At 35.2% G+C, this 26,126-nt stretch overlaps 9 protein-coding genes across 9 annotated transcripts; 5 read left to right on the forward strand and 4 right to left on the reverse strand. All coding sequences in view use genetic code 12, as the record gives it.

Moving 5' to 3' along the window:
* Positions 1-8,913: 8,913 nt before the first annotated feature.
* Positions 8,914-9,933, forward strand: PVL30_003907 (uncharacterized protein; the record flags this gene model as incomplete). Its single annotated transcript, XM_001524161.2, has 1 exon — positions 8,914-9,933. The coding sequence occupies one exon, from the start codon at positions 8,914-8,916 to the stop codon at positions 9,931-9,933; it is 1,020 nt and encodes a 339-aa protein (XP_001524211.2).
* Positions 9,934-10,546: 613 nt separating this feature from the next.
* Positions 10,547-12,070, forward strand: HIT1 (HIT domain protein; the record flags this gene model as incomplete). The annotated part of the gene is made up of 2 exons (XM_001524162.2): positions 10,547-10,657; positions 11,684-12,070. 2 exons carry the CDS (start codon positions 10,547-10,549, stop codon positions 12,068-12,070), a joined length of 498 nt encoding a protein of 165 aa, XP_001524212.2.
* Positions 12,071-12,203: 133 nt separating this feature from the next.
* On the reverse strand, positions 12,204-13,181 carry CGR1_3 (rRNA-processing protein cgr1; the record flags this gene model as incomplete). Its single annotated transcript, XM_001524163.1, has 1 exon — positions 12,204-13,181. One exon carries the CDS (start codon positions 13,179-13,181, stop codon positions 12,204-12,206), a length of 978 nt encoding a protein of 325 aa, XP_001524213.1.
* A 477-nt stretch (positions 13,182-13,658) lies between these two features.
* PVL30_003910 (uncharacterized protein) lies at positions 13,659-14,822 on the reverse strand (the record flags this gene model as incomplete). The annotated part of the gene is made up of 1 exon (XM_001524164.2): positions 13,659-14,822. One exon carries the CDS (start codon positions 14,820-14,822, stop codon positions 13,659-13,661), a length of 1,164 nt encoding a protein of 387 aa, XP_001524214.2.
* Positions 14,823-15,281: 459 nt separating this feature from the next.
* Positions 15,282-16,883, forward strand: CCT4 (T-complex protein 1 subunit delta; the record flags this gene model as incomplete). The annotated part of the gene is made up of 1 exon (XM_001524165.1): positions 15,282-16,883. The coding sequence occupies one exon, from the start codon at positions 15,282-15,284 to the stop codon at positions 16,881-16,883; it is 1,602 nt and encodes a 533-aa protein (XP_001524215.2).
* A 65-nt stretch (positions 16,884-16,948) lies between these two features.
* SAS10 (something about silencing protein 10) lies at positions 16,949-18,691 on the reverse strand (the record flags this gene model as incomplete). Its single annotated transcript, XM_001524166.2, has 1 exon — positions 16,949-18,691. The coding sequence occupies one exon, from the start codon at positions 18,689-18,691 to the stop codon at positions 16,949-16,951; it is 1,743 nt and encodes a 580-aa protein (XP_001524216.2).
* Positions 18,692-19,070: 379 nt separating this feature from the next.
* Positions 19,071-20,450, forward strand: RPC53 (RNA polymerase III subunit C53; the record flags this gene model as incomplete). Its single annotated transcript, XM_001524167.2, has 1 exon — positions 19,071-20,450. One exon carries the CDS (start codon positions 19,071-19,073, stop codon positions 20,448-20,450), a length of 1,380 nt encoding a protein of 459 aa, XP_001524217.2.
* Positions 20,451-20,756: 306 nt separating this feature from the next.
* On the forward strand, positions 20,757-23,436 carry PVL30_003914 (uncharacterized protein; the record flags this gene model as incomplete). Its single annotated transcript, XM_001524168.2, has 2 exons — positions 20,757-21,254; positions 21,406-23,436. The coding sequence occupies 2 exons, from the start codon at positions 20,757-20,759 to the stop codon at positions 23,434-23,436; spliced, it is 2,529 nt and encodes an 842-aa protein (XP_001524218.2).
* A 159-nt stretch (positions 23,437-23,595) lies between these two features.
* Positions 23,596-25,923, reverse strand: DBP4 (ATP-dependent RNA helicase dbp4; the record flags this gene model as incomplete). The annotated part of the gene is made up of 1 exon (XM_001524170.2): positions 23,596-25,923. One exon carries the CDS (start codon positions 25,921-25,923, stop codon positions 23,596-23,598), a length of 2,328 nt encoding a protein of 775 aa, XP_001524220.2.
* Positions 25,924-26,126: the final 203 nt, after the last annotated feature.

A 26,126-nucleotide genomic window follows, 5' to 3' on the forward strand; every position in this document is an offset into this window, starting at 1 on the left:
CACCCCCATCGGGATCTTGCTTACTTTGCAACAACAATAGCACCACCACCTCCTCCACCTTCTTTTTTGTGATAGTTTCATACAATCATCTATACACTTTGTAACAGAAAAAAGAAAAGGATTTAAAAGTTTCTATTGTTGAGCAAATTAAATTGATCCAACTCCAGCTAGACAACATTATGAAGAAGACTATTGTGAGCTCCTATAACTTTGACGGCTCAAAACCATCCGCTAAGGAAAACAAGAAACAACAAATTTTGTAACTTTAGATTTATATTTTTATTTTTTTTATTTTATTTTTTATTTTTTATTTTTAGTTCCCTTTTGTTCTGAGTTGCAAAAACAAAATTTAGAAAGAGAAAAGATGGAAGCAGACATCATCTCAAAACAATATATGGTAAAGTAGACTTATTATATAGAACAACTGGCTAATAGCAAAAATACTGGGATGCAAAAGCTCTAGAACAACTGGATATCCGGAAAGTAATAGTGATTGTTGTTGTTGTCGTTGTCGTGCATACAATACTTTTACTACTACACTTTCAAATACTTCTTTCTGAAAATACTCTTCTCTAAACTAGGGGGGTGTTTACTTTTACAATTACAAACTGTACTTGACTTTATCAAGATGGTACGTTGTATACAATTACACAAAACCCACAAGTGTAAAAGAGAGATACTTATTATACACACACAAAGAAGGCCAGAAAAGAATAAAATAAAATAAAATAAAATAAAAAAGTAGGTTTCTGCTGCTGCAGCTACTACAAGAAATTTCAATCACCGTAACCAAGAGAGAGAGAGATAACTATACATATGTACATATATAACAAATGAAGTACAAAGTAAAAAAAAGAAGAACAAAGAGCAAGAACAGTAGCAGATGGTGGTGATGAGGCACCAACAAGTATTGTATCTTACACGAGACACAAGTCTTTCTTTCCCTTTTTTTTTAAAATTTATTGGTGAAGAACAAGACTGGTGATGTCAATCTGCATTTTTCTTTGTTTCTTTCTCTCTCTTACACCTTGTTCTGATACTAACAATAACGGCAAGGATAGACGATGGAGAAGTTAAAATGGAATGGTCAATAACGATACGAACAATATTCTGTAAAAAGAGGTATGGAGAAAGAAAATTAGGGAAAGTTAAGAGTCTACACCAATTTCTTACTAATATGCACAATTGTGCCCAATAGACTAGTACGACACTCGCCCGATATAGTAAAGAATTATAATAGCAAGGAATGGATGTGAGAAGAGGCTTTTGTTAAGTTGAAATTCATGATTGAAGTTGAAACGTAAAAGAAATCATTGTACAATATTGTACAATATTTATAAATAAATTATTTGTTGATGCATTGCTTTCGATGTAGCGGGATTGGCAGAATGTATTTTATTTTTAATTTTGTTGTTTTTGGTATTACTTCGGAAATTAACCCATTTTCAGCAGCAGCAGCAGCAGCAGAGATGGTGATAATTTTTAGCTATCCTGTGGTTTTGTGTTACTTATCAATATCATATTTATATACATTATATACTAATTTGTTAGTAAACTGGGCCATTATACATTTTAATCATCAACTTTCCTACACCACTATATCTGTTTCAAGAAAACAAGAAGAAGAAAACAGTAACAATTATACCTGAAGCTTTGACAACAACCTAGTTTAGTATTGGTAGAAAAAAAATTGATTACAAACAACTTACAATTCACTTAAAAAAGAAAAGAGTATTGAAAATAAAAACAAAAGAATATAAAGTAGAGAACGGAATCTCAAATGCAAGCGTGACCTTTATAAAAAAAAGGCCACCATTCCCTTTAATACATCGCCCATAGTTGCAGCAACTCTGTAACAGATACAAAGAACAATTGTAAAAAAAATATATACTGCAAAAAAAAGCAGAGATGCTGTATAAAAATTGGCCCTCTCGTAATCTCAGGTGCAACAACAACAAAATAAAAATAAAAAAAATAAAAATTAAAAATAAAATTTATCAACTCAAGTCAAGTACTAGTTGAAATGCAGACGCAAGAAGCTCAGCGGATAAAGTATTTGAACAGCAGAAAAAAAATTAAGTAGAGAGAAAGGCAAAGAACTAGAAACTTGAGCCAGAGCTTTACAATAAAATTACTTTATCAAAGAAGAAGTTTGGAAAAAAAAGGGCAAAAGCAAATGAACAGCAGAGTATCTAGATGTAACCATCTGCACCTCTCTTCTAATCTCATATTTGCACTCGATATCACCAACATAACATAACATACCAATGCAAGAATAATAAAATAAAATAAAATAGAAGAAGATGCAGTACTAATATTTTATGAGCCATTTGACATAGTGGCAATGACATTAACATCCATTCTTTTGTTGTCTGGTTCAACATACCACTAATTCTTAATTTATATCTCTCTGTAAAAGAAAAAAAACAAGGACACGTAGTATGAATATATGGTATAGCACGATACGACCTTCCATTTTATTTCTCTTTTAACCTCTTTATCCGTATATGTGGGTGAGTGGGTAAGTAAGTGGACATTTGCGTGAGGTTGTGCTCTATTTGGTAGTGCACACGTTTGGTACGTTGCATTAACAAGAGTTTCATTAAGAGAATAACTAACAGCAGCATATACATTGTATATTTATTCTACTACTACTACTGAAATTGCGTGAAAGTCCATCTATTCTTCTCTCTTTATACCAAAATTTCTGGACTTTTTAAATTTTGCATCCATTTCTTTCTTTTTTTTTGGTGAGAGGGGAAGAGGGGGAGACAGCTTTAGCAATATTAAGCAGAATTATACAACCCAAAATGTTCCTTAATTACTGGTACGAGAACAAGTAGTATTAATGGTCAGCTGTTCTACCTAAAAACTTTAAGTTATTTCCCCTCTATTCACTTCTCCCCTCACCTTCCTTCACCAATTTGTATAGTATTAAAAATTTAGTACTAATCATTTAATCCATTCCTTTTTTTTTGGCCCTTACCTTTTTTTTTAGTTTTTAGAGACTAACCCAAAAAACATTTTTCGTATCCTATGACTGAGGGAAAGCGGTTAGAAAATTGAGGCGTTATAGTTATAGAGAAGTAAACAGAACAGACGGAGTTACCGTATTACGCTACATCCGCATTTTAATCGACATCAGAATTTGCAAGGGAAAAGACAATCACGAAAGGGGGAGGTTCTTTCTTTTTTTTTTTAATTTTCCTTACAATAGAACAAAAGTGCAATTAACACAATTGATTGTGTAAAAGGAAAGAAGGTTCAAATTAAGAGTAAATTGATTGAATATGAAGATAGAGACTAATCCATCGCCAAACCACTTCTTGTGTATATCATCATCATAATTATCACCAATAAATATAGTTGATGTAGAACAACGCCGTAATGTCCCATACATTATTATTAATTATTTATTATTTATTTTCTCAAATTATTGATTTTGATTTTTTAAAGTTTGGTGATGTTTAAGAAAACCTAGAGCTAAAGCCCATCCCATATAGTCCAAAACTAAAACTCACTAAAATAAAAAAATTAAATTGGAAAAAAAAAAGAAATTTCTTTTTCTTTTTACTTTAAGGTTATATTACTTATATAACAAATGTAATGCACAAATGCGTATTAGTATTAAAAGTTGCACACCCCGAAACTTAGATATATAGTTGTGTCAATTATTGAAATGCTGTATTTCCCAAAGACACATCTTAAATACTGTTGTAAGCAAAGTGAGTATATAGTGTTGAGTTGCAAGAAGAAAGAAGAACACGGTTTGATTGTCACATTGGTATAGTCTAGTCTCGTTTCAGACTCACAGAGTATTGTTCTATTCTTTTAATTGCCAAAAAAAGAAGTAAAGAAAAAGTAAAAGGGTATTAAAAAAGGTGGAGGCAAACAGAATCTTTTTGAGAATGTAACAATAGCTTTCGTTTGAGAGAGAGAGAGAAAAAGAGGAGTGGTTAGGAGCTTTATCTGCAGTATAGCAGCTGTAGTGACAATACTAGCATGACAATCCGCAGCATCGGCGTATATTCGGTTATTCTCACAGTTTCAAATTTTTTTAAATATTTTTTTTTATGTTCTTTTTATATTTTTGGTGAAGAGACCTTTTTTTATTCAGCTGTGCATACAAATCCAGTCCAGTCCATTCCACATACTGTGCCCACCGGCTCTCCCTCTCCCTCTCCCTCATTCCGTCCCTCCGTCCTTCCTCTGTCTTCCCCTTTTTTTTCTTTCTTTCGGTTCTTTCTTCCTTCCGTTTCCCTTATTGATCTGTTATGCGACGAAGAAATTAAGTCGTGACTAACCAGAGTTTCCAATTAATACATTAGCAGTATACATAATAACTATACTATACTGTATACCACCACCACCACCCAGCACCCACCAAATGTAAAAAGAAAAAGCTTATATGAGACAAAACGTGGGACAATTGAAAAAAAAAAAAAACAGGAAATTCTTTTGTGTGTTGTGATGCCTTTTCCACCCCTATTTTTTCTAAAAAGTAACTCAGCACAGATTCAACAACACCTTTTTTTTTAGAAAAAGCAAATACCTATATCGATGTAGAACAAAACTGGAATGATCATGCAAAAGTAGCACTACCTTCCTCCCAGTAACAATTCACCAATTATAGTATCATGTTTTGGATATTCAAAACTATTACTGTTGATCTTTGTCTTTTCTAATGAAAACCATAGGTACATGTGTGTGTGTGTAAGCTACTAAATCCACTTACTATTGATATAATTAATTATTTATTAATTTTGTTTAATTTTAAAATCAACTGTATTGTTTTATTGTGACACAGAATATGCGTAGAGAAGCAAAATTAATTGGATGTGGTTTATTCAAACCGTTGGCAAGAAATATTCCAAACCTTAGAAGAAGTAGAATAATATAATAATTATTTAACAGCATTAGCATTGGCAATAAGACAATAGAAGAACGAGACAATTTTTATCACAAGAGATAATAAAGTCTTAGTAGTAAACGCTACCAATTCAATTTACAACAAATAAATAAAATTCAAGCTCTTCAAATGGGATATGCCAACCCTTTTGTTTCTTCAATTTTGACCTCTTTGCCTTATTTTTTTTATTTATGATTTGACGCTATTGTTCCTGTTTTTCCAAGATTTCTCATATTGTTTTTATGGGAGACAATGATAAAAAAGTGATGTATACAATTCCTTATTAATGTTGTTGCAACAAATGCGATCACTGCGATCTACATTCCTCTTCTCCTGCTCATCCAATAATTTAAATGATGATGAGGATATTTATTTTGTTTGTTTGTACACTTTGCAAAGTTTTACCTGCTTGTCTTTCTTTGGAAAAAAAAGGAAAGAAAATAAAAAAGAAAAAAAGACGGTGCATTTATTTCTTACAACACAGTATAATATATCCAAGGCTTAACATACAAAATTGGTTGTTATGGTTGGTTGGTTGGTTGGTTAATCGATTGTTTCATCATGTGCTACAAGTTCGTAAGTGCACTACTAATTTTTTTTTTCCTTAACAAGTCCCCTTGTGTGTGAGATTTTCCTACTTGCTACCCAAACCCATTTTTGCTTTTTCTTTCCTTACAACCTGCTGCTATTTGTAAATCTGGACATATGGATATAATAAGATAACAATTGACAAGCAACTAAACATAAAAAAAAGGGAAACCAGAGAAAGAGAAAGAGAGTCCAGACTTTTCCCCCCTCCCCCCCTCCTTTGTACGTAACACAAAATATTTATTACATCACTGCTGGCACTTGTTGAAACTTTTACCCCTAAATTGTCTTTTGCTTCAATTTCTTTTGTCTTTTGTTTTTTCCAAATTACCAGAAGAGAAAAGTAATAAAATATAAAAATAATAAAAGAAATATAAAATATAAATTTGTTGCGCAATCTTCCAGTAATCTTGTCAAAAATAAAATAAAAAAAATTAACATTAAAGAATTTCATAATTTCTCATCTATATCTTTACAATATGTCTTCTGTAGCAGAGTCTAATTCTTTACACTACTCTCTTGTTCCCTTTTTTTTCTTTTTTGTCTTTTCCTCTACCACCACCACCACCTACCTTTTCCTTACAATACCCGGTTTCAACATCAACATCACCTTCCGCGTAGTCTCTACTCTACTCTGCATAATAATCTACCATATACTTTTAAGTGCATGTGCCTAGATATACTACTCTTTCCTTTTCTTTTGTCAATTTTTCCAAAATGATGTGGAAGCAATGAAGCCATCATCATCAAAAAGCTTGAATAAATCAAAATTTCATCTTCTAATGGTTTACAATACATTGTTCTTGTTTTGTTCTTGTTTTGTTTTGTTTGTAATCTGCAATTGCAAGGGCGGGAAGTAAAAGGAGACTAACTAAAGAATCAGTTTTTCTTTACTTGAAACTGCAAATTGAGGAAATTTATAGAATAATAAGCGAGGTTTATTTTAAGTAATACAAGGAAAGGGGAGAATGTTGATATGTAAACAGTATGAGTTTGGTATATACAAAAAAATCTGTTACGTGGAATTTAATAGAAAGAATACATATAAAGTGGTGCAACCTTTGTATAATGGAAAAGATCAACAATCAAGTCAAATAGTATTGTTTACCTTGTCTTTGTAAGAGAATAATAATACTAATAATAATAGTAGTAGTAGTAATAATTGTGTTGTAAAAGTAATAGGAAGGAAGGAAGAAAGAGAAATGAAAGTAGAGGCTTGTTGTGCTTTATTTTGCTTTGCTTTGGTCTTTTTCATTTTGCCACGAGTAGTCACACTACTGGCTCTGTGCTCTAAAGGTACTGCTGCTGTTGTTGTTGCTCTTGTTGTTGCATTATTATTGTGTCTTTCTTCTTTTTTTTTGGCCTATAACTTTTTTTTTCTTAACGATGATGAAAGGGAGAGACACTTTTGTTGGTTGCTGCATACAATTGCTTGTTTGCAAAGTAAAGTGTTGTTGATGATGATAATAATATTCACCCTCTGTGTCTCTCTCTGTGCTTTGTGCATAATCGACCAATATCGTCATTCATTGAATAATAAATATAAATAAAAATAAAAATAAAAATAAAAATAAATATAGTCTTCTGAAATTTTCAAAAATAAAAAAAAAGAAAAAATTGCGGAAACAGAAACAGAAAAAAAATTGTTACTGTTTTTTCTTCCCTTCTTCCCCCCCCCCCAACCTTTTTGTCCTTCGTCCTAATTGTTCTTTTTCCGCACTCCATTGCTCTCTCTCTCTCTCTCTCTCTGTTGCCCGAAAAAAAGTATGTGTTGTCTCTCTCTCTCTCTCTCTTTCCTTCTTACTACTTGGGTTTGTGTAACATTACACTTTTAATATTTAATTAATATTCAATATATATATATTTTTTTTAGTAAAGGATTTTAAAATTTCAATATCTGTGTGTTTTCTTCTATTTCCTTTTTTTCAAACAATCAAACCAAACCATTACAGGAAGGATAATTTAATATAGAAAAAAAAAAGAAATTTAGAGTGGGAAGGAGAGTGTTATGTACTTAGAATAGTCACATAACCAACACAAGACTTGTACAATTTACTCCAAAAGAATAAGGGAAATAAAGGAGGAAAAAAAAGCTTAGACTTATTTGTGGAGGAGTAGTGCAAAGGAGTATGATCCTCCTTCTCTCTCTCAGTCTTTCACTTCAAACTAAACTAAGAGAATCCAATAATAGAAGATTTGCATTACATTTGAAATTCGTCTTTCTTTTTTTTATTTTATTTATTTTTATTTTATTTATTTTATTTTTTATTTTTACTTTTTATTTTTTTATTTTATTTATTTCTGCTTTTTGGCGCCTCAGTATGTTTACTGTCTGTCACTCTGTACAATCAAAGTAAAAGGAAATGAAAAAAGAAAAAAGAAAAAAAAGAAAAAAAAGAATTCCATCCTGATTCACACAAAACAAAAGAGAGACACATAAATACTAACACCTGCTACATGGCTCGGTATACATGCTTATGTTGGTACTAAAAAAAAATACATATGTATTGATATATACACATCACGCATAATATGTATCCACCCAAGGCACTCTGAACACACTCACTCCAAAGACATACCCAGACATACCCAGACATACTCCCGCCCTCACCCTCCTTCCTTCCTTCCACCTAGTCATACTCCTTCCACTTCCACTTCCACTCCTACTTCTACCCCTAAAAATACACTATCTACATTTCCACACCCATACAAAAGAAAATAAAATACTAAAAATAATAAAATTTATAAAAAAAAAAAACTAAAAGAGAGAGAAAGTATATTGTTTGGCAAACCTATTATATGATAAAACCGTTGCATCTTTATAAATACCTATTTATTTATCCCATATACTCCTGTCATCATATATTAAATCAACACCTCTATATATATATATATATACCAGTTTGCATCCACCATTTTTTTAATTTCCCAGTTTTTTTCAATTTCTACCCATCCACTATCTTCAAAATAGATTACTTACAGTCCTTTGTCACCACCCTTTTGTTATTCTTCTTCTTCTTTCACAATTATTTGCTTCTTTTTAGCAATACCACTACACATCACTAGTATAGCTACCACGAAACAGCTATACTCATAACCCATCAAATCACGTGCATTCTTTTTTTTTTCTTGTTGTTATTATTTATTTTGCAACACAATTAACAATTTACACACACACAAACAAACAAATATCTTGTATATATATATATATATATATAATGACTGCATCGATGGATCCCTTTTATATCAATGGATACATTAAACTAGTATGGATTGTCATTTCCCGCACGCGACGTCAACATCATAATTCTAGTATATCACAATCACCACACAAGCTATTTTCACAGTTTAATGCAAAGTATGGCAGGTTTCTCCACCAGTTGATTCAAAATGCACAATTATCTACTACTAATTTAATGATTTCACTATACTATTTGTACAAGCACTATTTAAACACCATCTTGGACCAACAAGAAACTATACAATATAGCTTAAGCAAAGATGGAACTGGAGAAGAAATGGGTAATTCATTTGAACAAGTGATTGACCCAATGATTATATACGCTATATTATCATCACTAGTACTCTCCAACAAGACATTGGATGACCAATCCTACACATTAAAGACATGGTGGATCATTATTGACAATACAAACCGCCAATTGCCCACATCAACTGTAAGCTTGGACCTCAAACTCCTCAATACCATGGAGAGCTTTTTTCTTGCATCATTAAATTACCAATTGAATTATATCAAGATGGCTACTGATTGGCAATTTTGGCAAATGATTGAACAGGACAAGTTGTTTAGATTTAACAAGACCATATTAAACAGATTTAAACTGATTATGAGTTTGGATGATGAATTGCCACAACTACAAGAACAACAATTACAAAGTAATGCTTGTACAGGACCATGCTGTATGAATAACTACTTTATCAATACACCAGTATTGAGTCCTATAACACTGACATTTTCATCACCTATAGAGTTGCCATTGACTCCACAAACACCAGGTGACTACTATAAAAGAAGAAGATTGGATATCAAGCCACTACCACAACAACAACAACAATCAATACAACAGCCAGTGCAACCACTACCAATACAACAAGAGTTTTCACAACAGTTTGAAGAACTGGTTGTTTTGCCATCTCAGAGTTTTGCCACACCATGTCCACCAATGACATTTATGGCCTCTTGCCAACTAGCACCAACTACAATGACATCAGTGCCAATGACATCTATGAATCCAGTGTATGCACAACCATCTTCAACCTTGTTTAGCTCACAAGGCTTATTTCCACAATACTATGAATGGCCAGCTTATCAACCACAACAAGTTAAGCCATTCTACAATAACACATCTTCAATAATACCACTGCAAATTGCAGTGAATCCATACACTAACCAGAATTACGTTTCATACTGGTAAGTTACCATCAAAGAAGGGTCAATGGAGAAGAAATCAAAAGTTTATATATATAACAATGACTTTTATTTTGATTTGTCTTTATGCCTATTTTTTTTTTCTTTGATCATAACCCTTTTCTCTACAATATCATTGATTGTTTCATTTCATAAGAGGGGGGATTTTACTTTTCTTGAATATTTATTTGTTTCTTTGTTTAACCAAAAAGAATGAAAAAGAATGAAAAGAGATGAGTTTACCAGGTTTACAAACAAGGGTAGCGATCTTGATTAGTTTATTTTATTTTCTTTTTTTACTTTACTTTTTTTTGGTTACTTTTGGTTTTTGGTTTTTGGTTTTTCGCTTATTTGGGGTTATATAGATGATGAATGACAATGTTTAATGAGTAATAAAAGTTTATGAATATTTCTTTTTTTCTTTTTTCTTTTAAGAAGTTATTGGCTGATTGTAAGAGATGGATAGGTGAGGTGCACTGATCATGATGAGCAACAAGAATAGCAGGAGCAAAAGAAGTAAAGAAAGCGGGGAAAGGTTACAAATGCCAAGTATCAAAAGTTGGTTGAATACATAGGACAAGATCCATCCATCTATCCATCATCTTTGATTTTTAAGCTCTATGGCATTTCCAGCTAAGATATCAAGACAATTCGGTTACAGGCGGATTTTCACATTTTTCACAATTTTAGACATTTACGTTAAGTTTTGTGGGTTGCAAAAAGAAGATACCGTATATGTACAACTACTTATTTAATCTCCATCATAAAAGAGACTTGCTCTATGTTTTTGTCTTTTGTCTTTTTTATTTATTTTTTATTTTTTTTTCTAATTACTGAAAGGCGGAATTTGATAGGAGAACAGGTTTATGTTAGTGTATCAAGTTCTTGTCCAAAAAAAAAACAGCAAATGTGACGAGTAACAATTGACACTGGCAGAATGTAGTCATTCTCAATGCAAGAATTAGATGAGAGCATAGTGAATGACTTTTTGATCAAGTGCTTTAATCTTTTTTATATTGTGCTCTTTTTCACTGTTATCTGAAGTTTTATAACGAAAAAGAAGAGCTTTTTATATCACGTGATTGCCCTTATCATCTAAGTTCCTTTACAACCTTTTTTTTTCAATTTTTGGTTTAAAAACAACTCAAATTAGTAAATTTAGAAACCTTTTCAAATGCTTTAGGAAAAAAAAGATTAAATGGACTATGAGATTTTACATGTGTTACTCTAGACTTTTCAATATTGATAGAGATTGAGTTTAACAAAGTAGGTGTAAGAATGTAAAAGGAGAAAGAGAAACAAAAGAAAAGACTTTTAGGTTGAGTGAGATATCTTTAATTTGGATTTCATGGTGGTAATGTGTAGTCAGTACAATTGCTTACTGAGTATATGTCACATGACCAAACATTTCTATAGATCTATATAAATCTTTAGATCACGTGTAAACGAGATGCCACTATAAGTTTCTATTTTTTCTTTAGCACACTAAAATGCCTCTCTCTCTCTCTTTTTTTTTACTTTGCAAATAGATGCAGCAAACCTCTTAAGATATCCAAAACATCAACTGTGTTATATCCAACATTAACATATATTTCCCTTCAAATTTTGTTTTTTCTTTTTTATATTTTAGTCTAAATAAACTTAAATAGATGATCTGCCAAATATGCAAGCTTGTCGAGAGTAAATACAAATGTCCCAAATGCAAACTACCCTACTGTTCATTACCTTGCTACAAATCAGATACTCATCAAAAGCAGCACCAAAGCCACACTGATTCTAATGATGCAGCATTAAAGGATTCATTACAAACAGAAACAAACACATCCATTAAACAAGATACTTCGAAACTGCTGCATACTACTGGTATTGAGAGCGAGTCAAAAACACCATTGAGCAAATTTGATAAGATACTTGCAGACGAGCAAATTAAAAACCTATTGAAAGAGCCAGTCCTTCAATTCCATTTAGTAACGATCCTTTCCATTATCCAAGAAGGTTTTATTAGAAACTTGAACCATGAACAGAAACTAGAAGTAATGAATTTGAAATTAACAGACTTGAGGGCAGGAGGAGTAGAGGAAAACGAAATCGTGGAGGAGTTTGTGCAAAGAGTATTAGATCTCAATGAACAAATACAATCTTGATTCAATTTATAAGAAAACTCTACTTGCAAAGGGAAAAGGAAATAAATAAAAAAAAGGGAACCGGAATGTTTTGTTGATGTGAAAAAGAAAAAAGATAAAACCAGTTGTATTAAATATCCACTTACAAACTCTATTAAACATCACCGCCCCAGAAATTCTTTTTGATACCTTTAAGATTATGGTCAGACTTGTATTTAAACAAGAATCCACCCAAATCACCAAAAAAGTCAGTAGGGTCAATTTTGGCATCAAAGTCATCCAATTTCAAATTCGCCGTATTGATAAACAAGTGATCGCCATCTTGCCCACCAATTGTGACACAAGTACACCTTTCGGCGGGAACATGAATCTTTTCAATAACTTGACCTTCTTTATCCACGTGTAAAACAGTCGATGTACTGAACACCGCTGTATAAACTTCACCATTGGTAGTCCTTACCATTCCATCGGGCTCTGGACTCTCAACGTCGGTATACACTTTTTTCGTTTCCAAAAATGGAACTTTGTTGCTCAATGTATTAGTTTCATGGTCATAATCAAACTTCCAAATCGTATAATTTAACGAATCAGTCCAATACAACTTGGTACCTTTTGAACAAAAAGCCAAGCCATTGGAGATCTTGGTATTCTCAATCATAACATCAACCTTCAAATCCGGCGTGATTCTCAATAACTTACCTTCTGGCTTTACTTCTCCTTCCTTTGCAGTTACGTGGAAATCATTCATAAGTCCAATCCACAAATTACCCCATGGGTCAATTATTCCATCATTCGATCGTAATCTCTTTTGCTCTACTTCTGTGAGGGGATATTTAAAGAAATACTCCAATGTGTTGGCTTTAAACTTTCCATAGGCAAGACCAGATTTGCCACATACAAGCACCGTGTCTAGATCCTTGGTCAACGCAACAAAGCCAATCGATTCACCTTGCTCATTCCATTTGAGAACTTCGTGTTTGTTCAAATCGTCGAGTGAGATTCGGTGGACTTCACCAAGGATGATATCAACCCAAAGTAAAGTGTTGTTACGATAGTCATATGTGATCCCTTCAGTTAATCTTCCTCTATAATCTTCAGGGAAAATATTGGATGCTGATAATTGAGTTGACATTATTATTGGTATCGATGAATTTTGAGAAGTGAGGTTGATGTGTGTGGGGGGAGGGGAAGAAGAGAGGGGGTAGAAGAGAAAGAAGGAAAGGTAGATGACAGCAACGTGAATAGAGAAAAATACAAGGACTAATTAACAATTATGGCAAGCGAGTGTTCGGAGTGTGTGTGTCACAAATTACGAATTTATTCTTATTTTTTTATTTTTTATTTTTTATTTTTTATTTTTTATTATTTATTTTTTTTAATAAAAAATCGAAATTAAATCACGAAGCTGAATTCCGAATATATATTTTTTTCTCTCTTAAAAAAGGTATCCTTAAAAATTGATGTACAAATTTATGTAATTATACAGACAGAAATAAATAAATATAGATAAATTCCACTTGGACTAATGATCATTTGCATTCTACTCTATTAAACAGCAACACTAATCCTTGTTACCCGCTATTTTCTCCCCTCCAAAAAACTCTTCCAGCTACTTTTCCTCAATCACACCATCTACCACCACGGCCTCATCTTCTTCCTCTGCCTCCTTCGACTGTAACTTCTCCCATTCTTTGGCTAACTCAATCAATGCCTCATGGTCCTGGGCCGCACCTATAACATCGAGAGGGACCTGACTTTCACTATATTGCTTCTTAGCAAATGCGCCAACATTGGTCTCGTTAATCAATCTGAATGGAACAGTATCACTATCTGGATCCGCAGTTAGCAATTCATTCCATGTAAATAACAACGAATCGGATTTTCTCAGGAAGGGATTGATATCAATGATGTAGATCTTGTCAAAGGGTCGAGGAACATAAACATCCACTATAAATTTGGTCAAATTGGGTAACGACGCATTCAACTTGTTGACAACCTTATCAGTTACAAACAGTTGTATATTCTCCTTTAGCTGTGGCTCTAATTCTTTCAAAAAGTCATAGTGGTTCAAATCACGCTGAGAAATACCCAATATTTTGCCCTCCTTAACGAAAACTCGAAATTCCAATGCTGGGTTCAAATCTCTCCATTGCTTCAATACCAATTCGTAATCCACTTTTATCCTATCTTGCCCGTTTTTTCTAGTTTCATCTTCAGGAAGTTGGGAAACTTCCAGAAACGGATAAGCCAAATCATCAATTACATGATCAGACGATTTTAACAATAAAAGTACATCATCCACCTCTGTACATTTGATCACATTCCCTGGCATTAACCAACTTGCATCCTTGGGACTTGACCAATTAAGTTTGGGAATAACTTTTCCACCTAGCTCAGCTATACTCTGTGTAATCTCTTGGTTTAGCTGAGGAAAATGACCGCTCGCTTCAAGTACCTCTTTTTCCTTATGGTTCTCTTGAAATTCACTGTGCATTTCCTCTACTTCACCAGTATCATTCTCTATATCCTCCACATCCTCCCAATCACTATATTCGTTATCGCTATTCTGTTCGAGAACAATCTTGTTTGTTTTAGCAGATGGTAGTTTAATCCCATCTCTTTGCACATAATCAATGAACCCATCGGGCAATGGTGCTATTATCTTATAGGGAAACACATTTTTAGGGAATAAGGGAGCCCATTTGGAGAAAGAACAATTGAGTACTTCCTCCACTGTAAGATCTATCTCCTCAAACTTTGCATAGTCGGTCATGGTATTCTGTGGTTGTGACAAAGTGTTTGCTGCTGCTCCTACTTTTCTGTTCTGTTCTGTTCTGTTCTGTTCTGTTCCTTTTTTTTTGTTCTATTCGGGTAGTGCCAAACAGATTGTCTTCACGCTTCTTGCCCCTTGTCCCCTTCGCGCGCCCCTCTTTCAAGTTTGTTTTTTTTTACGCATCGTGGAATAGCTTGGAACAAAAGCACCAGGCAGAAAAAAAAGGAAGAACAAAAAAAACAAACAAAAAAACCAAAAAAAAAAATTAATCATACTGACTAGGACATCAGAATTTTCTGAACAATTTGAACTGATTTAAAAAAACAGACTAAACTTATTTATCCTTTATCTTTATTCAAAAAAAATCAAAAAAAATAATTATAAAACTACACCCAACTTTAAGTTCAAGTTCACTTTCACCTATTACCACCTCTCTATATCAATTGCATCACTCCCACTATGGCAGCAGCTGCAAGAACTCAGGTGGCACCATCAAATGCCACATTCAAAAACAAGGAAAAGCCACAAGAAGTGCGCAAAGCAAATATTTTAGCAGCAAGAGCCGTGTCAGATGCTATAAGAACATCGCTTGGTCCTAAAGGTATGGACAAGATGATCAGAACAAAGAACGGAGAGATTATTATTTCCAACGATGGAGCTACAATTTTGAAGCACATGGCTGTTTTGCATCCAGCAGCTAAAATGTTGGTTGATGTCAGCCATGCTCAAGATGTTGAGGCAGGAGATGGTACAACTTCGGTTGCCATTTTAACTGGTGCTCTTCTTGGGGCCGCCGAAAGATTATTGAACAAAGGTATCCACCCTACATTAATTGCCGAGTCCTTCCAAAGAGCTGCACAACGTAGTGTTGAAATCCTTTTGGAGATGTCTCACCAGATCAAACTTGAAGATAGGGAGCAAATGATTAGAGCTGCAACAACATCACTTAGTTCGAAAATTGTGTCACAACACTCACAGTTGTTGGCACCATTGGCAGTGGACTCGGTTTTGAAAGTAATGAATGAAAGTAAGGATAATGTCGACTTGAACGATATCAGGTTAATCAAAAAACTTGGTGGTACTATCGATGATATTCAATTGGTAGATGGTGTAGTTTTGACACAAAGCGTTGTTAAAAATGCAGGTGGCCCAACAAGGATGGAAAAGGCAAAGATTGGTTTGATTCAATTCCAGCTATCACCACCAAAACCAGATATGGAAAATAATGTCGTTGTGAATGACTATAGACAAATGGACAAGATTTTGAAGGAAGAAAGAGCTTACTTGTTGAACATTTGTAAGAAGATCAAAAAGGCCAAATGTAATGTGTTGCTCATACAAAAGTCTATTTTGCGAGATGCTGTAAATGAACTCGCTTTGCACTTTTTGTCTAAACTCAATATTATGGTTATCAAAGACATTGAGAGAGATGAAGTAGAGTTCTTATCCAAGGCTATTGGATGTAAACCAATTGCTGATGTTGAGAATTTCACAGAGGATAGGTTGGGTTCAGCCAATTTGGTTGAAGAAATTGAAAGTTCTGGTTCCAAAATTGTCGAGATTTCAGGTATTACATCAAAGACTACAAAGCCAACAGTATCGATTGTTATTAGAGGTGCAAATAACCTTATTCTTGATGAAACTGAAAGATCCTTGCACGACGCCCTCTGTGTCATCAGATGTCTTGTGAAAGAAAAAGCATTGATTGCCGGCGGTGGCGCACCAGAAATTGAAGTTTCTAGACAGCTCATGAAAGAGTCGCACCTGTTGTTTGGCGTTGAACAATTCGTATACCAGGAGTTTGCCCAAGCCCTTGAGGTGATTCCTACAACATTGGCTGAAAATGCCGGATTGAACCCAATCAATGTTGTTACTGACTTGAGGAATAGACATGAGAACGGAGAAAAAAATGCAGGTATTTCAGTGAGAAGAGCAGGTGCTTCCAACACTTTTGACGAGCATGTGTTGCAACCAGTATTGGTATGTACAAGTGCAATTGTGCTAGCCTCAGAGTGTGTCAAGTCAATACTCAGAATTGATGATATACAATTTAGTCGTTAAAGTGATTTTGTTATAATTATTATATTAGAAAAATTTTTGTAATTAAAACTTGTATTAACAAAAATTTATACCAATTTAACAGATCTAGATAAGCCTTTCTTGATACCAGTCTTTTCACCTTCGTATGGACCTCTATGTTTCTCAGCATCATACACTTGTCTAACAGATTTGAGTTTCTTCTTTGCTGTTTCGTATTGCTTTCTCTTTTTAACTCTCGAGTTTCTGTACTCCTTCTTACGATGTGGAGTAAGACCTTTATTCTTGAGTATTTGGTAATTGATGGCACGCTTTCCATCTTCTCCAACTTCATCTTGTAATTCAGCCAACTTACCTTCTTTAGCAGCTTTGACTGCCGCAATATGTGCTTGCTTACGGTTCTCCTTCTTTGTATGTTTTCTGTTTTCAAGTCTCTCATAATAGTCACCACCATCATAAACATCATTGTTATCAGCATCACCATCATAGTCACCATAATCACCTGCTTCCACATTATTTTCGTTCAAATCATCCTCGTCTGCATCTAGAATGTCTCGTTTCTCAAGACCACGTTTACGCGCTTCTTCAACAAGTCTCTGTTGTCTTTCAAAGAGACGCTCCTTATACGGCACATCCATATCTCCAGAGATTGCCTTTTCTCGTTGCGCGGCAGCCTTGTCTATTTTCGCCGTGTAGAATCTCAAGGTCTTTTTCCTACGCTTCTTATCTTCCATATCAACATCTTCAATGTTACCTTCAGCGTAATCGTCCTCAGCAGTGTTTGCAACTTTTCTAATAGCTCTTTGTTTTGTAATGTCAATGTCAAGGTCCAGGTCTAATGAACCATTCTTTAATTTGGCATTGTTATCATCATCTTCGTTTTCTTCTTCTCCTTCTTCTTCCTCTTCCTCTTCCAGGTTGTATTCTTCTGCATCAACAAACTCATCTTCATTAAATTCACTCGATACATCAGCACCGGAAGCAGTTGAAGAAGTAAGTGCCACCACAGTATCTTTAACCTCCATGGGTAACTCGTTTGCTTGTCTCCACACCTCCTTGGAGCTTAAAATTGTTTCCATCACGGGGTGATCCTTCATTGAGATAAATGAATCCTCTTGGGTTTGCAAATTTTCCACAAACAATGCAAAATATGAAGCAATGGATGCAAGGTAACCTGAGAGAGCTGCAATTTTAATTTGTACGCATTGGTTTGGAGACTTTATGTTTCTCAACTCATCCAACTCCGGTCGCAAAATTTCTAACTCCTTCATTAATGGAACAAATTCAGGAAAAGATTGACGAAGCAACTGTAGACGCTCATTATCGTCAAGTTGTTCAATCGAGGTTCCAGAACTCATAATCTTTTGTGTAAATGTCGTTTGCTGTTCCTTGTTATCAAACGTGTCGGCCTTCTTTTGCCAATCCTCCATGATGTCTTCATCGATATAGTCATCCATAGCAAGATCTTCCAAGTGCTTTCGTTGTTGCCTCATTGCCTCTTCGGTCATTTGCTTAGAATCTTCATCATCACTAGCTTCATCTCCACCATAGTAGTTTTTTCTTCCACCCCAACCTTCCTCCTCTTCTTCATCCACATCACCCTCTTCCTCTTCATCTTCATCTTCATCATCTCCCCCTTCGTCGTCATCGTCGCTCCCCAGTGCGGACTCTCCAAAAACTTCCTCTTCTGACTCCACGTCATCGATGCTTTTCTGCTGACCATATTCGCCGGCTTCGTTTAATAGAATCTTGCTTCTATTTGAGTGGAACAGATCAACCTCATCGGGCTCTATATCTTCTTCTACCGATCTTCTGGTCGTACGTCTCGCCATCTTCTTATGTATGTATATATGTTTATTTATATATATATATTAAAATATATAAATATGAGTTTAAGTGAGTGGGTGAAGGAGTTAATGAGTGAAAGAAATTGGATGTGTGAGAAGTGTTTTAGATGAGACAAATATGGCAGTTCTCACCAAACTCATCTCATATTTTTTTCTCTGTACTAGTGAGCGAGATACTCATTATCCACCTTTGATCCCACACATTAAGACATCTGGATATACATATATAAATATACACACATACATACACATACACACCTTCATTTGCATAAGCAAATAGAAACTAAAACCAAAACAGAAAAAAAGATAAAACAATCTAAAGAACTTAAAGAACCAAAGAAAAAAAACATAATAAAACCATAATATGTCAAATAGATTGGACTCTTTAAATACGAAAAAGACTCCTACACCTTCAGGTTCCAAGTCTGGATTGAAATTCAAACCCAAAGTTGTTCAAAGAAAATCCAAGGAGGAGAGGGAGAAAGTAGCACCAAAAGTCAAAGACGAAAGTTCACATGCATCAACGCAGCCTACACGAGGTCGTGGAGGTGGTGCACGAGGTAGAGGGAGAGGGGGTCGTAATAATAATTACGCAGGGACACATTTGGTGACTCAGGGTCCGTTGGCAGCAGGATCTGTTTCTTTGGGTAAAGCAAGTGGATCGAAATTGGGACTTACATCTGATTTGATATTCAATAGCTCTGGTCAGGAGGTTTCAACTTCAGAGTTTATTGGTAGTTTGAAACTAAAGGATCCAAAGACCTTGAAGAGTCCGTCTGGAGAAGGAGCAGAAGGTCGTAATGGCGATGACGATGAAGAAGAGGAAGATAAGACTAGAATCAACATGACCAAAGAGTACCGATTTGAGGAGAGCGAAACTGAATTGTTTCCGCAAAGACCATTTAGAGATGATGGTATACAACGTAAGGTGGAGGAAACAAAGGTTGTAGAGGAACCACTGCCAGTGAAACTAGAACCATCAGCGGAGAATACTCCTGCAGTAATATCAATAAGCAGAGAAGATACAGCAAAGAGTGAAAACATCGAAGCAAAGATTGAGCTGATTAAGGAGAACAAGGCCAAATTGGAGAGCAAGATCACTCAAGCAGATTCAATTGTGACCGATGAACAGAGTAAGTTGATAACAGATCATGAACAAATTATCGATCTCTTGACAGGTTCAGTTCAGGATGTTTCTATCAATGAAACAAAAAAAGAAGAAGGAGCAGAAGAAGAAGCAGAAGAAGAAGCAGAAGAAGAAGGAAATCACACCAGCAATTACAACAAAACCAATAACAATAATAAGTATGTAATGTTCCAGTTGCCTCACTTGCCAACTTATGAACGTGAGAAAAGCAAGGTCAAGCTAGAACCAGGAATTGAGCACTCTACAAACATTACAGAAGAAGCAGAAAAACTGGGTAAAGAGTCACAAGAGGAAAAGACAAGATCTGCGTTTGCAACAACGAGCTCCGATCTTTATGGAACAATAGGTAAAGTCAACATCCATCAATCTGGTAAGATTACAATATCGTTGGGTAATGGAATAAAATTGAATGTTACAAAAGGTTCGCCGACTGATTTCTTGCAAGAGTTGGCATTATTGGAAGTTAGGGGCCAGCCGTTGGGTGAAAACTCCGATGACATGGATTTGGTTGATGACGAAGGTAGAGAAGTTGCCGGAAAGTTGTTTCACTTGGGAAATGTTAATGATAAGATAATAGCCACTCCTTGTATAGAGTGAATGAAAGAATAATGCTGTACTGGCTCTTTATTTTATCATTGTTGTTGTTGTTGTTGTTGTTGTTGTTGTTGTTGTTGTTGTTGTTGTTGTTGTCGTTGTTGCTGCTGTTGATTCTTTTTTTATTTTGTTCTTTGTTCGTCCTTTGTTCTTCTCTTTTCTCCCGTTTCCATTTTCCTCATAATTTATTTTTCATTCATATGTTTTTGCAGCACTTTTCCCAATGTGCGTGAAAATTGTGCTGCAAAAAAATTGTACTTTGGGGTTGAAATTACATGTGGAAACATACTTATTATAAGATCCCCATTAATGTTTCAGAGACGTGCAGCATGGAATGAACAAGATGGCAGAAGTGTACATAGAGAAGGAGAAGAGGAAGAAACAGCAGCAGCAGCAACAGGTAACACATCTTTTGAAGATATTACGTTCGATGTTTGCGACAAACGGATTTTGTCGATAGATTACCATAAAGCCACACTTGGTGTTACCTGTTTAGATTTCGATGCTCGAGTGGCCTACATTTACGAGGATTTTGAAGTGAGTAATCCAAATGTTTATCTTTACACAATTTTGGATGATTTAAAACCCAACCTTGTGTTTGCGTCTTCGAGGTGTAAGCAGCTGATGTTTATTTACTTGAGAGAAAAAGAATCCCAATATGAGTTTCAATTGTTCACAAAAATTGTGGCAGACTTTAATAGATTTGACTTACAGCAATTGGCTGATTCATTTATTAATTGTATAACAAGTGTTCGTTCCAGATTATTTCTGGATCTCGCATTGAAATCATCATGTTTCAAGTTATCAGTATGTTGATATAAATAGACACTTGCAAAAGCAAAATGATTTACTTTTCATTTTTCATTTTCCTTTTATACTTTTCGTTTCTTTTTACTTTTTTTTTATTTATTATATATATATATATCTGGGAAACCAAACCACTAACCGATAGTATTAGGTGGGCACCCTTAATGCCATCTATTTAGGAGTTGCTGACTATGTCGAAGAGTCAAATATTGCAGAGTTTGTTGATTCTGTCCAATTCTGTAATTTTACAGACCATATGTTCATCGATGTGGATCTGTTGTATGCACTTCAAATTCTCCCAGATCCCAGCAAAGTATTTTCAAAGTCCAAATCGCAAAAGTCATGTTTATTTGATTTGGTCAATTACACAGCCACTAGTGAAGGCTATTCGTTGCTCATGGATTGGGTGAGAAAGCCTTTGGCTGACATTACCTTAATAATGGAAAGACAAAGTATGATTAGATATTTGTCAAGTGGTGTCTTTGGTCATGATAACCGAGGCTGTAGCCAAATCGTCACAATACTTCGTAGCATGAAGGGCTGCTTTGCAAAAGTACGGAGATTGAAGACCAACGAGATGCTGTGGCAATGCTGGAATTCTTTGATTTTATTGCTAAGGAATAGTGTGCTGATTGTTAAGTTACTTAGACAACACATCAACGTTGAAGAGTTACATGAAAGCTCTTTAAGCATGAGTTTCCTTTTGAATGAAGATTTGTTTGCTTTTCAAGAACTAGAGAGAATAATCCACCTGGTGATTGCGATAGAATTGTCTGCAGAAGAAGGCAAAATAATAATCCGTGATGGAGTTGATGCTGAAATTGACAGGTTACGATCAATTTACAATAATTTAGACTCGATATTACAAACGTGCACTAAAAATATAAGTGAATGCTATCCTGGTATTGGGTTCAACACAATATATATTCCACAATTAGGTTTTCTTGTTTCTCGCGAAATAACTCACAATGTGATAACTCATGATACTACGGATGTTTGCTTACCGAGTGACTGGAAAGAAGTTTTTGCTACATCAACTCACTTGTATTATAAATCACCAGAAGTGAGACAAATGGATGATGCATATGGAGACGTTCATACGCTAATAATCGATCGGGAAATTGAAATTATTCAGCTACTTCAGGAGAAGGAAGTCGATAAGTATGCGTCAACTTTGGTCGATACCATGCTTGCTTTAACTGAACTTGATTGCTTGTGCTCATTAGCCACGGTTTCTCAACTACCTGGTTATAAGTTTCCTAAATTGACTACAGGTTATGATTTGTGTTTAAAACAATCAAGACATCCATTAGTAGAAACCTATCTGAATCTGTTTGTTCCAAATGATGTAGAATTCTCGGATCAAGAAGAAGAGGAAGAAGAAGAACGAATTATGGTATTGACAGGTGCAAATTTCTCTGGAAAATCTGTGTTCCTCAATCAAATCGCACTCATTACGGTACTTGCTCAGTTAGGATGTGCCATTCCTGCACAACTGGGGGTTATAGGAGTAGTTGATATGTTGCTAACGCGGATCCTGTCCAGGGAATCGCTAGAAAAACATTTGAGCACGTTTGCAATTGATATCAACCAGCTCTCAAAGTGCATTACTCTTGCAACAGATAAATCATTAATATTGGTGGATGAATTTGGCAAAGGAAGTGATTCCATTGATTCACCAGCATTGTTTGGCGGGGCTATCTCTTATCTTGCTAGGATGAGCTCTCCACCACGCTGTATTATGTCGACCCATTACCTAGAGTTATTTCGGGACCACTGGCTCGCCAATAATATACTTTCTGAGAATAAAAGAGTCAAATATGTATCAATGCAAATTTCACTACAACCAGATCTGCCACTGAATACGCAACATGTTGACAGTATAAAATATTTATACAAGGTAAAGGCTGGTGTTGCAGCAGATAGTTTTGGTATTCACTGCGCCAAATTCTGTGATTTACCGCAACAAATTATAAACAGAGCAAAAGTGTTTGCAAAAATGTTGGCGCAGGGTAAAGACTTGGTTGATGAATTGATGCTTCTTTCAAAAGAAGAGGAAACTCAATATGCAATTGCTAGAGACGTGGTTATGCAATTTTTAACTATAGAATTCGACGAAACAGAAGTTTCACCCGATAAGTCCAAAGCAGATATTGCAAAATTCGAGTCTTTGATCATGTAGTATTTTTAGAATAAAAAGTGAAGAGGATTTGTTCATTTTAATCTACTTTTGCATTTTCATTTAATTTCTTTTTTTTTTTGCTCTTTTTTTTTGTTCTTTTTTTTTTTGTATTATTATCTTTAATTTAATCCTACTGATTCTTCTCTTTACTCTATCTACCTAGTTCCCAATCAAAGTAGCTGCCAAAGATTCAAGGTCTTCCAAAGTCTCAGGCTCCTCAAACTCAACGTACTTGCTATCAGATTTAGCCTTCTTAACAGGTGGTTTACCGTTGCCATGCTTTTCATCACCACCATCATTATCATCATCATCATCATCGAACCAATTACTAGTCCTCTTAGGCTTGGCTTCAGTAGGTTCCATATCTCTCTCCAAATCTGGCAAGTCTTCTCCATCCATTCCAGAACCATCGTCCCACTCTTCCTCGCGTATCCTTCGTTCAATTTCCTTCCTCTTACGCTTCTTTTCCTGTCTCTTTTGTCTTTCAACTTCCCTATCGGCCAAATCAGTAATTTTCATTGCTTCTTGTTCCTTCTGGACAAACTCCATTTTTTGTTGCTTGGCATCACCGGCTTTCTCAAAATCTTCTTCGCCTTCTAATTCATAGATGGCGTGCGGCACTCCGTCATCATCGAATTTCAATTTGGTAGGGTTACCTTTTGAAGCCAAAGTAGCCTTTCTAGAGAGAGCCTTCTTGGCTTGACGTTTGGAAACAGGAAGCAGCAAGTCAGGAAGCTCATCATCCACTAATTCGTGATCTTGACGCTTCACTGTCATGAAATCTTCATCTTCGTCATCATCTTTACCACCATGCGCACTCTTGGTCATATTAAGATAATGTTCCGACAAAATAGTTTGATTCTTTCTATCAAAGATTCTGTCGTACTTTGTCCTCACCTTAGCAGGCTTATCGTCATCCTCCTTCAATTCACCATTTTCATCAGCCTTGGAAAGTTGCAACAATTTTCTTGACTGATTCTTCTTCTCCTTGTTTATCTCACCACCTTTTATCTTGATCTTTGGCGCACCAGGAAGTCCCAATGAAGCAGCATATTCTTCCACTGGTAATTCGTCAACTTTGAAAATGTCCTTGTCCTTTTGTATATAAACCGACCTAAAGTATGCAATAAATGCCCTTTGCCCCAAATTTTTGATCACCGGGTCTTTAAAGCACAATGATTGTAATTGTGGACGAATGGATTTTTTACTCTTCTCTTTAATATTCATCATCTTTGGCTCAATTTTATGCACCTTCATTCTCTTTAACATACCATCTTCTTCTGTGGGTAAAAGCATCAATAACGATTTGCCTTGTCTACCAAAACGCGCAGATCTCCCCACTCTATGTACATATGTGGCCACATCTTCTGGACAGTCCACTTGAATAACCCAATCAATTGCTGGAAAATCAAGACCACGAGCAACTATATCAGTGGCAAATAAACATGCATGTTGTGCTTGAGAAAATTTCACTGTTGTTTCGAGCCTCGACGTTTGCTTATGCCTTCCGTATAATTTCATCAAAGGAATACCTGGTTGAAGAGTCCTAAAAGTTTCATATGCATATTGTACTTGCTTTGAAGAGGAAAAAAACACCAAAATCTTACTCTTCAAATGTGATTTAATAAATGACCAAAGCACGTCCAATTTCTCATTCAAAGGAACTTTCACATAATACTGGTCCAAAGATTCTGGTATGGCAGAGATGTCTTGGTCAGACGATGTACCGATCCTCTTTGGGTTGGTTAATGATAATCTTGCCAAGTCCTGAACACTATCGGTGTGCGTTGCTGAAAACAAAAGTGTTTGTCTGGTGCGTGGTAAATGATTCAAAATGTTATCAATTTGCTTTCTGAACCCCATATCGAGACAACGATCTGCCTCGTCTAGAACCAAAACTTGTAGATTTGAAGTTTCCATACCCACAGATTCATTCAAGTGCTGAGATATTCTTCCTGGTGTACCAACCAAAATATTCATTCGAGATATACGTTCCTTCTCGTATTGCACATCTTTTCCACCAGTCACCAAACCAGCTGAGAAGGAGTTGTACTTTCCAATTTTTGCCAAGACTTCGAATATCTGAACTGCAAGTTCTCTTGTAGGCGATACAATCAATGCTGCAAGTCCGTCGTATTCAGTGATATCGTTTCTCAAAAGAATCTCGATAACAGGGATCAAAAATGCCAATGTTTTACCGGATCCCGTTCTCGCAGTTCCCATCAAATCTTCTCCTTTCAAGGCAACTGGAATAGACTTTTTTTGAATATCAGTAAGAGATACAAATGAACACTCTTTTAACCCTCGAAGAGTGTTTTGCGTAATCGGTAGATCGCTAAAGTGTTTAATGCTTGCCTCGTCAACTTCGGGATTATACTCCTCGATTCGCTGCCGAAGACTATCCATCTCTTCCTTTTCGGACTGACGCTTCTCCTTCCTGCTTAATACTTTGGCACCTTTCTTCCCATTTCTTTGAGATTTGACCATTTTTTATCTATCTTTTTCTTTATTGATGAATTATGAAACTCTTGTTTGTTATTCTAATAATTGTTGTTTCGTGATGTATATAATTTTCGATTGTAGTTAAAGACTTCTTCTATGTATATAGATGAGCATCGTAAAAAAGCGCATCCCACAATATATTATACAGCGATAGAACCTGGGAGCTGATGTGGTAGCGCCGACCTCAA

The sequence above is a fragment of the Lodderomyces elongisporus genome, chromosome 5, assembly GCF_030384665.1.
Source record: "Lodderomyces elongisporus chromosome 5, complete sequence".
Taxonomy (NCBI): Eukaryota; Fungi; Ascomycota; class Pichiomycetes; order Serinales; family Debaryomycetaceae; genus Lodderomyces; species Lodderomyces elongisporus.